At 46.6% G+C, this 15,925-nt stretch overlaps 2 protein-coding genes across 13 annotated transcripts in view; one reads left to right on the top strand and one right to left on the bottom strand.

Moving 5' to 3' along the window:
• The window catches only part of NLRP7 (NLR family pyrin domain containing 7), a 232,412-nt gene that overhangs the window by 191,768 nt on the left and 24,719 nt on the right, over positions 1-15,925 (bottom strand). The window contains exon 7 of one of the 12 annotated variants that reach the window (XM_060289602.1): positions 201-319. The exons of the other annotated variants lie outside the window; for them this stretch is intronic. Coding sequence (XP_060145585.1) covers positions 201-319 — 119 coding nt within the window. The remainder of the gene's footprint in view (positions 1-200; positions 320-15,925) is intronic. 12 annotated transcript variants of the gene reach the window in all.
• NCR1 (natural cytotoxicity triggering receptor 1) lies at positions 278-5,664 on the top strand. Its single transcript, XM_030851358.2, has 7 exons — positions 278-311; positions 394-480; positions 606-890; positions 3,214-3,492; positions 3,756-3,803; positions 5,278-5,325; positions 5,453-5,664. The coding sequence occupies exons 1-7, from the start codon at positions 278-280 to the stop codon at positions 5,662-5,664; spliced, it is 993 nt and encodes a 330-aa protein (XP_030707218.1).

Below are 15,925 nucleotides of genomic sequence, written 5' to 3'. Positions count from 1 at the left end.
GTTGACCCCGAAATGAGTTTCAGTTCGGGCAGACAACTATCAGAGGTTCTGGTTAGAAACCACATATATGATCAGATGTGTCATGGGGACCATTTCCTCTCCTTATACCCGATGGCCAGAGGTGGGGGGAGATCTTTGAATCTTCTCATAAAAAAGTCAGTGTGAAAGTCCCGCGGTGGTTGGCGCTGGGCTTCACTCACCGCATCCTGTGCCTCTCCCTGGCCTGCTGGACTCAGTCTCCCCCAGCTCTCCACACGAGCCAGGCACAATCTGAGCTATGCCTTCGGCACCTGCTGCCCTTCTCTTTCTTGGTGAGTTCCTGCATGGAAGAGACATGGAATTCAGGGGTCTCGTGTGGATGGGGCGATGTATCTCATGATTCCTGTTTTCCAGGGCTGTCTCTGAGCCAGGGGACCAGCACCCAGAAGCGTGAGTCCTTCCTTCAAAGCCCCAGCGTCTGGTTTGAGACTAAGTACCCACGTGAGAACAACTGGAAGAGAGGGCAGGGGCTCTGGCTTGCTAGGAGGGCTTGAGACCAGCAGCTGGGTGGAAAGTCGGGTGAGCAGGGCCTTTATCTGGAACTCCAGCCTCTGATTCCTTTCCAGAGACTCTCTCCAAACCTGTCATCTGGGTCAAACCCAGTTTCATGATTCCAGAAGGAAAACTGGCCATCATCTGGTGTCAAGGAACTCACGAGGCCGCTGAGTACCAACTGCACTTTGAGGGAGGTCTTTCTGCCTTCAGGAGACCGAAGTCACCTGGAATGTCGAACAGAGTCAAGTTCCCCATCCCGTCCATGACCTCACAGACTGCAGGGCAGTACAGGTGCTTCTATCGAAGTGGGGAGCTCTGGTCAGAGCCCAGTGACCCTCTGGATCTGGTGGTAACAGGTAACTGTCCCACTGCATATCTGTAGAGTCAACGCCTCAGCCTGACTCCTGGGCAGGGTCATCCCTTGTTCATCTCCTTTGCTCTCTTCCAAGCCTCACTCAGATGCTATTATTTGTCTCGAGGGTAATGTTGAGGGTTGATTATTTCCTACAGGGATTATCTTTAGAGAATTGTCTCTATGTCCCAGAAGCAGATCTGTCTTAGGTTCTTCAGAAAAGAGGCTCTGAGATGGATATTCGTGCACAGAGGGGATTACTGTGGAGTGTCCTCAAACGTCACACCTGTGATGAGTGAGGGGGACAGGCTGGGCCGAAGGGGAGGTTGGACTGTGATGCAGCTTCCCCTGAGACCTCAGCCGAGCAGACGTGGGACTCTGGACCTGGGTGGCCTTTCAGAATAGTATTGAAATGAGGCTGGAAGCTCTGTACCCCCCACTGCATCAAACAGTGATTGGCTGGGAACCACTCTTAGGGAGATTGCAGACAAATACCCTTGCTTTTGTGGTTCTTGTATTCTAGCAGAAGACAGACCATGAGTCAAAGTCAGGAAATTCAAATCAATTATATAGCATGTGAGGGCGAAACGGTGGTATGGAAAAAAGACAAAGTAAATGGGGTTAAGGTGACTGGCTGGCCAGGTAAGCTTGGGTCAGATAGTTCCCTTCAGTTGAGGGATATGGTTCTCAAACTTTAGTAGATATCAGAATCACCTGTAGGGCTTGCAGACGCACAGATGACTTCAGTGAGACCATGTTCATGGAAGCATTATTCATAATAGCCAGAAGGTGGAAACATCCTTTGCCTATCAGTGAATGAATGGATGGAGAAAATGCGGTCCATCCATACAACTGAGTATCATTCAGCCTTAAAAAGGAAGGAAATTCTAACACATGATACAACATGGATGAACTTGAGGGCGTTATATTGAGTGAAATAAGCCAGTCCTCAAAGGATCAATAAGTGTACATTTCCATTTACATGGGGTACTTAAAATACTCAAATTCAGAGGCAGAAATGAGAATGGTGGTTAGCAGGGGCTGGGGGAAGGGGGAGTGAAGAGTTAGTGTTTAACGGGTACAGACTTTCAGTTATGCAAGATGAAAAGCGTTCCGGAGACTAATGGTGATAATGGTTGTACAACGATGTTGATGTACTTAATACCACAGAACTGTACAATTAAAAATACAAAAAAAACATTAAAAATAAGATGGGGCTTCCCTGGTGGCGCAGTGGTTGAGGGTCCGCCTGCCGATGCAGGGGACAAGGGTTCGTACCCCGGTCCGGGAAGATCCCACATGCCGGGGAGCGGCTGGGCCCGTGAGCCATGGCCGCTGAGCCTGCGCGTCCGGAGCCTGTGCTCCGCAACGGGAGAGGCCACAGCAGGGAGAGGCCCACATACCTCACACACACACACAAAAAAATACTTAAGATGGTAGATTTATGTATATTTTACTACGACTAAAAGTGATAATGATGTTTTAAAACACAGATGGCTGCTCTCCTAAGTTTCTGAGGCAGTAGGTCTGGGGTAGAGCTTGGCAATTTGCATTTCTAACAAGGTTCCTGACGACGCGGAGGTTGCTGGTCCCAAGGACCAAACACTGAGGACCGATGACGTAGGGCGATTCCCAGAGAGTCATCTTTTTTAAATTAATTTTTATTGAGGTAGAGTTGCTTTACAATGTTGTGTTAGTTTCTGCTGTACAGCAAAGTGAATCAGCTATACGTATACATACGTCCCCTCTTTTTTGGATTTCCTCCCCATTTAGGCCACCGCAGAGCATCGAGTAGAGTCCCCTGTGCTCTACAGTGTAGGTTCTCATTAGTTATCTATTTTATACGTAGTATCAATAGTGTATATATGTCGATCCCAATCTCCCAATTCATCCCAGCCACCCTTGGTATCCATACATTTGTTCTCTACAGCTGTGCCTCTATTTCTGCTTTGCAAATAAGTTCATCTGTATCATTAGAAAGAGATTCATCTTAACACTCCTGGAAGCTAGGGGAGCAACTGTCTCAGTCGTGAAGGGAGAGATCAGGGAGGGTATGTCCATGACCGAGACAAACCCAGGACACAGAAGAAGAGACCAAGATTCTGGGGAGCGATATCCCGGTCCTAAGGAGAAGAGGGATGGGGGATATAGGAGGCAGGATAAAGATGCTCTTTACCGGGACTTCCCTGGTGGTCCAGTGGTTAAGACTCCGCCACTTCCAATGAAGTGGGCGTGGGTTCAACCCCTGGTCGGGGAACTAAGATCCCACATGTCGCCTGGTCAAAAAAAAGTTACGTTCTTTACCTACCAGCCACCTTCTCTCGCAGGACTGTATGACACACCCACCCTCTCAGTTCAACCCAGACCCGAGGTGACCTCAGGAGAGGAAGTGACCTTCCGTTGCCGCCTAGAAACAGCAACAAGCACCTTCTTTCTGCTCAAGGAGGGAAGATCCAGCCGCCCACAGCGCAGATACGGGAACATCCAGGCGGAGTTCCCCATGGGCCCTGTGAGCACAGCTCACAGAGGCACGTACAGATGTTTTGGCTCCTATAACACACATGCATGGTCTTTCCCCAGTGAGCCTGTGAAGCTCCTGGTCAAAGGTGAGGACACCCCCCAGTTTTACCCCGTGTCCTTTCTGGATCCCTAACTGACCCCCCAAATAATGAGAGAGGCAGCAAAGAGGCAGGTGGGAAGACGCACAGGGGGTACTTTTCACCAATGCCCTCATCCACGTTGATCTCCCAGAGGCCCATCTGATAGCTCATGAGGAATATCGCCAGAGAGGTGGCGGGCGGGGGGCGGAGTGTAGAGAATAAGTGGAAAGACCAGATCCCTTGATTTTTCTCCTTGTCTCCATTGCCAGGAGATGCCGGGGACACCACCTTTGCGCCCACAGAGCACACCTCTTCTGGTGAGTAACACGGACTTCTAAACTTGGGGAAGGACTCAAAGCCTCCCAGTGACACTAAAACCCTGGCATTCGTTCACAATATCCCTTGAGTGTATAGCGTATGCCATGAACTACAGTTCTATTGGTCAACCAGAGATCCTTGCTTGTGTGGCACTCGTACTCTAGCGAGAGAAGGCAGACCATGAATCTAAGTCAGGATACATCAATCGATGACATAGCACACAAGGAGGAAATGACGATGTGGAAAAGGACAATGTAGAACGAATGGCATTACGGTGATGGGGAGGAGGGCAGGTGGCAGCACTGAACAGAGTTGTCCACACTGGCCTCACAGAGAAGGAGGCTTCAAGCAAAGAGCTGAAGGACTTCCCTGGCGGTCCAGTGGTTAAGACTTCGCCTTCCAATGCAGGGATGCGGGTTCGATCCCTGGCCGGGGAGCTAAGATCCCACCTGCCTCGAGGCCAAAAAACCAAAACATAAAACAGAAGCAATACTGTAACAAATTCAATAATGACAAAGGAAGGAAGAGAGGGAGGGAGGGAGGGAGGGAGGAAGGAGAAAGAAAGGAAGGAAGGAAGGAAGGAAGGAAGGAAGAAAAGAGCTGGAAGAGTTGAGGGCATGAGTCCTTAGGCCTACGCCCTAAGGCAGAAAGATGGGCAGGGTGATAGAAGAACAGCCAGGAGCCCAGTGGACTGGAAATGATGTCAGAGGGGGGATGGCAGGGGTGTGGTGGGCTGAGGCAGCTCACTGAGGACCTTGAAGAAGTTTGGTTAAGACTGAATGACGTACAGTGGAGGATTCCTGGACTGAATGTCAATATTATGACATAGTGTGAGTGTTTCGTGTTTGGTAATTGCAATCATTGTTGCTTTTGTGGTGGTCATCCATTTCCAATGCCTGGTGTCAGTTTATTTATCTCTTGTAAAAATAAAATACAGTGTGTGTGTGAAAAAAAAAAAAGAATGCCATATATATAGAATCATAAAAAAAAAAAAAAAGACTGAATGACGTGACCAGTGGGACAAAGAAGAAAGGATGGCGGTTGACTTAATGAGGAAACGGAGGCTCACACAGAAGATACGCCTGGAGACACACGCTTATGAGTCCTAGAGCTGAATTCTTCCTCTGGTCTGTCTTTTGTTTTGTTTTTAATTAATTTCTATCGGACCATAGTTGCCTTACAATGTTGCGTTAGCGTCTACTGCACAGCAAAATGAATCAGCCATAGGTATACATATATCCCCTCCACTGAGGACACGACAGTGCGTTAAGTAGAGCTCCCTGTGCTATACAGTATGTCTTTGCCCTCTTCCACTCCACCTGCCAGATGAAGCCACTGGGACCTGGAGTGCGAGGGGTGGACCTAGAGAAGCTATAGAACGTCACGGAGTATAACCAAGGGTAGGAGAGCCTGCGATGGAAGAGGCCACATCATCTCTTTTCCTCACGTCTCCTCTTTCCTTATCCTCTGCAGACCACTGGGACTCCTACATGTTAACCACAGAGACCCAATTCCAGGAAGGTAAGCCAGCAGTGGGGGCTGGAGGCGCTAAAGGACATAAGATCAGGAAAGGAAAGAGGAAGAGAGATGGGGTGAAGGGGTCTTGGTAGGTTCCTGTGAGCCATCACTCTCGTTCTTCTGACCCCAGATCCTGTCCTCTGGGATCACAATGCCCAGAATCTCCTTCGGATTGGCCTAGTTTTCCTGGTCCTGGTGGCCCTCGTGTGGCTCCCGGTTGAAGACTGGCTTCACAGGAAGAAGCTTCAGGAGAGAGCCAGCAGGGCTTCAAGTCAGGAATGCAGAAGGTTCAGAGCACAAAGCCCTGGAGAAATGACCGAGAGATGCAGTGGCCACAGGTAAAGCTGCAAGCTGACCCTGACCTTGGGCTGTGGGAGCTCCGAGTTGAGCCCATGGAGGAGAGAGTCATCGCAGAAGACGAAGCGAGAACGGCACGGAGTCTGGCAGAGGGCTGGGGATGAGAGCGCTAAATTCCTTCTGTAGGCAAAACCCATTGTCTCTCCTAGGTTCTAAGTACTGTCGCACTTGCTTCCTGCAAACCAAACTCTGGTCTTTCCTGAAAACATCTTTAACGGCATGGCTGTGGGAGTATCTCCTCCCTACTTTTGTCTTTATCCCTATTTCTTCTTTGCTGTCTCTTGCACATGTCATTCAAAATATTTAACCACCAGTACAGAATAGGTGCACTTATCAGACAGAACCAGAGCCGGAGAGGCAACAACCAGTCAATGGAGATGCAGGCGTATAAACAAACAGCACATCTATACCAATGTGTCCTGGCTGGATGGCAGCCATGCCCCAGTTCCCTCTATCCTACGCCCTTGCAGGATTTCTTCTTCTCCACTTCTTTATCCACACCTTGCCTTGTTCTTTGGGTCTCCCAGTAGGTATCATCTCCTCCAAGATGATTTCCCAAATCCTCCAGCTTGACTTAAGATACTACTTTCATAGTCCCAAAGCACCTGTAATTCTCTACAACAGCATTTGAACCCTAATACTGCCTACGTATCCATTTTCCTGTATCGACTGCGAACTCATGTGAATTAAATTTATGTCAGGTGTAATGGCTGTGTTCGTAGTTCCCACTACTCAGAGAGTTCTCAGGAAATGTATGTTGAACAAATGGATCTATAAATGGGGTCAGAGTGCCACTTGAACTTGAGACTCCCATGCGTGGTCCTTGAAATGTTGTCTGGGCATCACAAACGCTCTCCTTGTTGAGAGTTTCGACTTGGTCAACCCACTAATATACCCATTATGTGGGTCCCCGCCTCCTCTCAATATTGTGACACCTTACACGGGTCAAATTCGTTCTTAAAGCTGCATTTTCTGTTAACTACCAGCGACTATTCATTCCAACCTCAAAGGGATAACGTGAAGATCTGGAGATCAAGAATATCCAGAAACCAGCATAAGCTCTGACACGTGTGCGTTACTCAATGCACGATGACCATTATTACTCCTGATACTAAGGGCAATTAACACTCATACCAAGTACTACCTCATTACTAGTGGCCCCAATACTGAATGTTCTCCTTTCTGGTCTTCACCTACCAGGTGTTCTAAGGTCCAAGACTTTCTAGCTAATCCCCATTTATAGTCTTCATCTCAAGATGAGATGGACCTGCTTGGGGTGGGTTCAGGACATTCCAACCTTTCCATATCCTAGTTTATGGCAAGAAACCTAGAGTCTCAAGGAAAAAATGGGTCAGGGAGAAATATGTTAGGGGTCAAGATATAAAGGCAGGGCTTGACCTGGGCACAGGAGGCTCCTCGAGGGGACGGAGGGGTCTTCACCACCATGGCCCTATGCTGTCCTTGGCAGTCCAGGTTAAAATCTTCCAAAACTGGTCAATGCCAGAGGGTCAAGTATTGCAACGCTCTTTCTGAAATACTGAACATGGCTTGTATCTCAGACCGCAAAATGAAGCATGGGGAGAAAGGAAGGAAGGAGAGAGGAAGGGAGGGGAGGAGGGTGGGGGTAAAGTACTGGCCAATTGTTTGTGAGGATGATTTACTGGAAACACTCCAAAAGCACTTTCATTTATTTCCCCATGGTCAGAACTTAACAGCTTTCCACACCTAGATGCAAGGGAGGTGGACGACGTAGCCTTTTTTCCAAATAGCTCTGTGGCAAGCTGAATATTGGTACTTCCGTTACCAATGAAGTGAAAGGTAACAGAGTTGTAATAAGCAATTCCAGTCCTTGTCATAAGAGCCTACTGTGTGTCAGGCACTGGTGAGAGTGCAACACACCAAGGCAAACATTATCCCCACCATAACAGGATTTATCGTCCAGGAGTAGAGATCTTCAAGAAGTGAGAAAATCAATGTCTCGTGAGAGAGGAACTAGAGGATGCCCTTGGAGCCCCTTCCTGTGAAAGATTCCATTATATAGAGACATTGAGGGAGATGCAGGGGTGAAGAAGGGGAAGACGGCAGCTGTCTGTACCAATGTATCCAAAGGCTCGGATGTAAGACTGAGGGTGAAAACGTTCAGTATAACTAGAGCTCTGATTGTGACAGAAAAGAGTAGCTGTGGACGATGCTGGCCATGGCCATGGAAGCCACATAAATAAATGCACATTTTATCCTTAAGGCAAAGGGAGCTCACCAAGCATTTTGATCATGGATGTAATATGGTGATTTCTACACTGTGTGAAGACCCTTCTGGTTGCAGTGAGAGGAAGGACATATGCAAAGAAAACAAAAGCATGGTAGGTGGGGGGAGACAGAAGAGTTGAGAATGGCTCACCTAGTTCTAGTGCTGACAACCAGAACGATATAGGTTCCATAACTAATACTGGTAAGCCAGATGGAGGTCCAGCTGTGAGTGACAGGTACACGTAGGTCTTGAGACCTGATAACATATTCTCTAGCTCTGTCCTTATTTTTCAAGATTGCCTTGATTATTCTGCGTGTTTTGGATTTCAATACTAACTTTAGGGTATCAGGGTTCACAAAACACCCACCTGGATTTCACATGAGATTGTATCCAAGCTACGGATCAATTTACAGAGAATCATCACCTCTTCAATCTTTCCAACCTTGGAAGTTTCAAACCTTAAATGTGGTATATTTCACCATTTAACTTCATGTTCAGTAACGTCTCTAAATAATATCTTACAGTATTCCACGTAGAGAATGTGCATATCTTTTGTTAGATACCCACCAGAAATATCCACTAGTTACATCTCCTCCAGAGAGATCCCTACTTACATGACTTTTATTTTGTAAGTAGTATCATTCTTTAAATAATTTTATTGCTTCTGTTGGTTGCTGGTAGTATAAAAATAAAATTGATTTTTTTATATGGAATGTGTCTTGCAAAGCTCACTTCTTAATCTTAACCGTTTTAGACTATTTAAGATTATTTTTAGGTTCAAACATTTTTAGGATTTTTTTTCCAAAATTAATTTCTTTTTTTTTTTTTTACTGTCTTATTACCTGGCTAGAACCTCCAGTACATTAATCAATAGAAGTGGTGATAGCAGGTGCCCTTTTCTTAGTACCAATATTATGGGGAATATTTTTAATATCTTACCATTGAGTAAGCTAATTGCTATAATTTTTTGTAGATACTCATTGTCCCAGTTAGAAAATTCCTTTGTATTCTTCTTTTGCTAAGTTTGTTTCCATTCAAAAATAAGAAGGAACATATCCAGTGAAATCAGTTAGGAGGCTGCTACATTATTCCAGGTGAACGTCGATAACCACTCAGAAAGTAGACACCTTTGACATATTCCAGGCACAGAAGCCATACTTCATTTTATTGTTTAGAAATGATGGGTGGGCAGGTGGCAGGGTCAACAAGAAGTCTGAGTTTTTTGTGGTTACCAGAAGGTAAGGGGGCGAGGGATGAATTGGGAGACTGGGATTGACACACACACACTACTGTACATAAAACAGATAACTAATAAGGACCTACTGTAGAGCACAGGGAAATCTACTCAATACTCTGTAATGACCTATACGGGAAAAGAATCTAAAAAGACTGGATAAATGTATAACAGATTCACTTTGCTGTACACCTGAAACTGACACAACATTGTAAATCAACTGTACTCCAATTAAAAAAAAAAACTCTGAAGTTTGTAAATTGGGCACCTGGGTGGACAAAGGGGACCTTTTTTGCCCTCATGCCCACCCACTGGCGTTGATATTGTAGATGAACCATGACAGGTGTGATAAGAAAAGGATACATTTGGGGCAACATCAAGAGACATCAGAGAGCCTCTGTTGTCCCAAACTGAAAAGTGTTTTCCTTTTCATTGAAATATAATCGACATAGAATACTGTGTAGGTTTAAGGTATACAATGTGTTGCTTTGATACATTTACCTATTGTAAAAGGATTGCCGTTGTAGCATTAGCCAACACCTCTATCACGTCACATAGCTGCCACTTCCTTTTTGTGGCTGGAATAATTAAGACCTGCTCTCTTACCAAGTTTGATGATGATCATACGATACTGTTGTCTGTAATCACTATACCGTGCACTAGGTCTCCAGGACTTATTTGTCTACTAGTTGCAAGTTTGCACCCTTAAACATCAGCTCCCCATTTCCTCCACCCCCCAGCCTTTACGCACCACCATTCTGCTCTCTGTTTCCACGAGTATGGATTTTTAGGGTACACATTTAAGTGATATCATACAGTATTTGTCTTTCTCTGACTTATTTCACTTAGCATAATGCCCTCAAGGTCCATCCTTTTTGTCATAAATGGCAAAATTTCCTTCCTTCTTTCTCATGGCTGATATATATATATATATATATATATATGTAATTTTTTTTTAAGCAGGCACACTCATCACTCCATCACAGCACTGATCCAACCTACCTCTCCTTCTCAAGGTGCCCTCACATTTGGTGATCTGTTTCTGCGGGTTGATGCTACCGTTGCCTGGTCTCATGGGTATTAGGAAAGGTGAGGTTTGAAGGCTGAGATGGCATCTCCTTTCCCTACCCCAGCCCTGCCTCTCTTCCTTCTGTGTTTACCCCCAAGTTCTTTCATCTTCCCCATTACAACACCAAGACTGGATCTCCAGTCTGCCTTCCCTACCTGCTTCCATCATCCCGTTTCATACAACAGGTGCACGGAAGAATCAGGAGGTGGGGGAAAGGACCAAATTCGACCTCCATTAACACCTGTGTTCCTGAGGCAAGATACGTCCTTTCTATTTTCACCTTACATTTGCCGAAAGGAGGGAACAATAGCTCCTTCTTAGTAATACATGAGTTCATGACGTCATGCTACGGGTTTATTTTTTTAAGATTTTTTTTTTGATGTGGACCCTTTTTAAAGTGTTTATTGAATTTGTTACACTATTGCTTCTGTTTTATGGTTTGGTTTTCGGCTATGAGGCATGTGGGATCTTAGCTCCCAGACCAGGGATCGAACCCGCACCCCCTGCATTGGAAGGCGAAGTCTTAACCTCTGGACCGTCAGGGAAGTCCCCCGTCCTAGGGACTTCTCAGTGCTCCACAGTTGTTACACCATCACCACTGGCACCAAAGTTTCCTAACTCTGAGTTAGGAAAAGGAACTAAAGCTTCAGAACATGGATACGATTACTCGGAGAATGTCCATCCCCTTCTACTATTCCTGGTCCATGGACGGGGCGACCAGTTGCCCTGAGATATTCCCCACATGGGCGGTCTTTGCTTTGCCTCTTCACACTTGTTCCTCAACCACTAGAAACTGGTTTCTCACCCCACACTTCCTCAGAAGCTGCTTTTGTCACAAACACTAATGTGTTTCCTGGAACTCTCAGTGGACACTCCTCAACCCTTATTTTGTTCTTCTGGTACTTGCATACGACCACTTCCTCCTTGAAATAGTCACTTCGATGGCTTTTTCTGACACCTGTCCCTACTCACTTCTGACAGTCCCTCCACCACCGAGTTTTCGGGCTCTCCAACGCCAGAGCTTTAAGGTTCTATGGTGGACCCACGTTTCTCTGAACGCAAGCCTGGTTGACTTCATTTAATGCCACGGTTTCAATTTCTCTATGATAGATGCCCGAACCTGTTTCTTTTTTTTAATATTTTTAAAAATTTTATTTATTTTATTTATTTGTCTTTGGCTATGTTGGGTCTTCGTTGCTCCGCGCGGGCTTTCTCTAGTTGCGGTGAGCGGGGGCTACTCTTTGTTGCGATGCACAGGCTACTCATCGTGGTGGCTTCTCTTGTTGCAGAGCACGGGCTCTAGGCGCCCAGGCTTCAAGAGCTGTGGCTCGTGGGCTCTAGAGCGCAGGCTTAGTAGTTGTGGCGCACAGGCTTAGTTGCTCCACGGCATGTGGGATCTTCCCAGACCAGGGCTTGAACCCGTGTCCCCTGCATTGGCTGGCGGGATCTTAACCACTGCCCACCAGGGAAGCCCTGTTTCTCTTCTAAATAGAGTCACATTGGTGGGTTAGGGCTTCAACATGTGCATTTGGACACCATCCAGTGCATAGCAGGGACTGTCCTAAGCACTGCTTGGTGTCAGTAGCATTCCTGGCCTCTGCCCACTAGACGCCAGGACCACCCACCCACCCAATGTGTGACAACCAAGTCTCTCTGGACAGTGCCAAATGTCTCCTTGAGGACAACATTAAGAGCCACCTAGATAAGAACCCCTGGCTTGTAAGGACATAAATAGGGTGATGGAAAAAGGTGGGTGTGATGGGGGACGGACATCCATGAGATCTGGTGGTCAGCTGGGTGAGGACATGTTGACTGTGCTGAGAAGGGCGGTCACATCAAATACTGAAATGCCACAAGAACGCTCACCCAGCGAACAGAAAGAACAGCAGGTGGAGAGCCCAAGGCAGGGAAGTAGCAAGACACCCACCAGCACGACTGCAACAGAGCGAGCAAGGGGAAACCCGGCTGAAAGGGGAGCAAAGAGGTCAGCAGGGCCAAATAAAGGACTTTTTGGTTCATCTTTTTCTTTGTAAAATATCTCGGTCTATTTATCCTCTCCAGCTTTGCTTCCTCTCTTCTCATTGACGTGGACCCTATTGCCAGTCCTCTAAAAAGAGGGGTGTCTTACCCTAAGCTGAGTTTGCAGAATTGCCCCTGACTTGGAACCCTGCCTTTTCCCCCAGATTGAGTGGTCAAAGATGGGTTATTTTGGGGGCAAGAACCCTGTAAACCAGGGCTTCTCAACCTTGGCACTGTTGACTTTCGGGGCTAGATAATTCTTCGCTGTACGGAGTGGGGGAGGGTGCTGTAGTGTGCACTGCACAACGTTTAGCAGCATCTCTGGACTCTACCCACCAGTAGCACCACCTCCCCGAGTTGTAACAGCCCCAAATGTCTCTTGACATGGGGGCGAGGAGAGAGAAGAACCACCCCATTTGAGAACTACTGGGCTGGAGAGAGATCCCGGAATCTAGCCTGGGTCCCGGAACAGGAGCTGGGCATGCTCTGAGTGAGGAGTCAATGCGACCCAAATGGACTGAGATTTAGGATGGGATGTCAGGCAGTGGATCTGCTGGAGACAACAGATCCCAGCCCAGCCCTGACCTAAATGTCCGTGTGAGTTTCGCTCACCCGTCATCGACGGTTCCATTGGGTCACTGAGCTCTGATCAGGGTCCTCTGCCTCCACAGAAAGAATGGTATCTCCCCGCTCTATCTGGATCCATCTCTTAGATGTGCGTTGGGTCTGTGCTCTGGACACTGGAGGTTTCTCTCTACCTTAAGTGCGAAGGTTTCCCCACCCCTCGCCCCCGGACCATGATGGAATGTTCCACTTCTGGAGGACCCAGAAACACTAATGTGTGATCACAGACTTGGTGATCACAGACCTCTTGTTCGGAATCCAGGAATCCGAACTGCTGAAAGAGAAGGTCTGGCAAGTAATCCTGGAAAGAAGTATCAAGCCCTGAGTCTCCCTGGATTCAGCTCTCCGTGCCATCCTTCTTACTGAGCCTCTTACAGAAGTGACTTTATAACCCCAACTCTGTCTTTCACAAGCACCTTGTGCAAAACAAGAGTGTTACTTGCTTAGTGTTTAGCATCACCTAAACTCCAGAAGAAGCTGAGGTTCCCATCAGCCACTCATCAGGCAGCTGTGACGGCCTCTGGTTTACTGGTTTCTGACTTAACCTCGGTTGCCTCTCCCTTAACACTGATGCTGCAGCCCCTGGAAAGCTAGTCAGCTCTTTCCCAGTGAGGTGTAACACGGCGGTTCTGACCTCTGCTTTAGCAGCTAATCCCGAGTGGACCTTGCATACCTCTGCGGTGCCTCAGGACACAGTTCTAAATCAACAGGTCATGGGAACGGCCCAAAGTCCATCAGCAGGAGAATGAGTTTTGCTTGTCTCTACAGCATAATGTGAAAGAATAGACAGAGTGTGGGACGTCTCTGGCGGTCCAGTGGTTAAGACTTCGCCTTCCATTGCGAGGGGTGTGGGTTCGATCCCTGGTAGGGGAGCTAAGATCCCACACGCCTTGCGGCCAAAAAACCAAAACATAAACAAAAGCAATATTATACCAAATTCAGTAAAGACTTCAAAAATGGCCCACACCAAAAAAATAAAAATCTTTAAAAAAACAAAGAGTAAACAGAGTGAACTCAGCAATAAAAAAGAATGAACTACTGAAATACAGGCATACCTTGTTTGATTATGCTTTGCAGGTTTTCTTTTGTTCTTTTTTTTTTTTTTTTACAAATTAAAGGTTTGCAGCAACTCTGTCGAGGTCTACCAGTGCCATTTTTACAACAGTGTTTGCTCACTTTCTCTCTGTGTCACATTTTGGTCATATTTGCCTTATTTCAAACTTTTTTTAATATTATTATGCTTTATTCTTATTCTTATCCGTGATCAGTGATCCTTGATGTTACCATTGTAACGATTTTGGGGTACCAAAAACTACACCTACGTAAGAGAGAAAATGATAAATGTTGTGTGTGTTCTGACTGCTAAAAAAACCCACAAGAGGTTAGATAAGTATCCTCTTGAGGGAAGGACTCGCCTTCCCATACCTTGGTCTCCTGGTTCATACGCATGGCCTGGAAGAGAGCCCTGGTGAGACCAACCCCAAAGCCAAGAGTTCACCTCCACTTCTAGTAACAGGTGTCCCCCACCTTCTCTCTGGGACTCACCAAGGCTGAGCAGAATGGTGAGAGGATGAGCCATGATTCTGCGACCATTCAAGCCCTCTGGCCCCAGCAGAGCTAAGCCATGAAGGGACTGAGGCTGGGATGCTGAGGGAGGCCCTCCTGACACCACAAGGCTGAGGTTTTTAACACCTGCTCTCTCGAAGGAAGAGACACTACCCCTCCTAGGTCTTGTCTTTACCTAGCTGGGGACCCATGGGAGGGTGTAATATCCTGAAGACATCACATGCTGTCCATCTGCAGTGGGGTTTTCAACCTCAGGGTGTTTAGCAGCACCCTTGGCCTCTGCCCACTAGAAGCCAGCAGCACAGCCGGTTGTGTGACCCAGAAAAATCCAGAGTCGTCAAATCCATAGAGACAAAGTAGATTAACGGGTACAGGGGTTCCTTTGGGTGACGAAAAAGTCCTGGAACTAGATGGTGGTGCTGGTGGCGCAATGCTGTGAATACACTGAATGCTGCTGAGTTGTATACCTGAAGACGATGAAAATGCTAACATTGATGTGATGTGTATCATGCCATGATTTTTTAAAAGTCTCCAGATATTGTCAGATTGGGGGCAAAATCATGCTCAGTGGCGGGGAGTCCTCTCCCTGTTTCCTTCTTTATAAATAGATAAAATAACATGGTCTTTGGGGGGCAGGGGGGAATGAACTGCTACAGAGTGTCAATCAGAATGTATTTAAAATTCTGGGAGGGTCTGGCCCAGACACTGTCAACCACAACCTCTCTCGACTATATTTGTAACTTTTAAAAAATATTTATTTATTTATTTTAGTTGTGCTGGGTCTTCGTTGCAGCAGGCGGGCTCCTTAGTTGCGGCTCGCCCATTCCTTAGTTGCAGCATGCGGACTTCTTAGTTGCAGGATCTAGTTCCCTGACCAGGGATCGAACCCGGACCCCCTGCATTGAGAGCGCAGAGTCTTAACCACTGCGCCACCAGGGAAGTCCCCGTATCTTTTTTAAAAAACAGAAATCCTACCCAAGAGCTTTGTACTCAAGGAGAACGCTGAATTTTGACTCCGTCAGCCTCACCTCTAATACCGTGATCACTCCTTCTGATCCATACTCAATTCCTCCATCATCTATTCCTTTGAAATCCTTGCCTAACCAGGTCCCACTAAACACCGGTATCCGAAAGCCTGATTTAAGTTAGCATCAGCTGAGCGTCACCCCAAATACCACAGCAGCCTTGAGTGTTTGAGCAGATTTATCTTAATAAGGGCCTGCTAAGGATGGCAATGCAACACAGAGAAAGAAATTGGGTCCTTCCTGGGATCAACGAGCAACTAAGGTAAGCCATACTACCTCCGTACTTGAGTTCATAGATCTACGTTAACTTGGGGTCTTTATCTTCTAGTTGATGGGTTGAAAGAACTAATGTGATGTTTAACCCACAAAAAATATGGCAAAGAAGGAATAATGTGAAAGGGATATGAAAGGTAAAATGAGACACAGAAAATGGGAGACAATATATAAAGAGATAAAAGCCA

Source organism: Globicephala melas, chromosome 19, assembly GCF_963455315.2.
Source record: "Globicephala melas chromosome 19, mGloMel1.2, whole genome shotgun sequence".
Lineage (NCBI taxonomy): Eukaryota > Metazoa > Chordata > Mammalia > Artiodactyla > Delphinidae > Globicephala > Globicephala melas.
The sequence above is the reverse complement of the archived record's forward strand: the minus strand, read 5'-3'. Positions and strand labels throughout refer to the sequence as shown.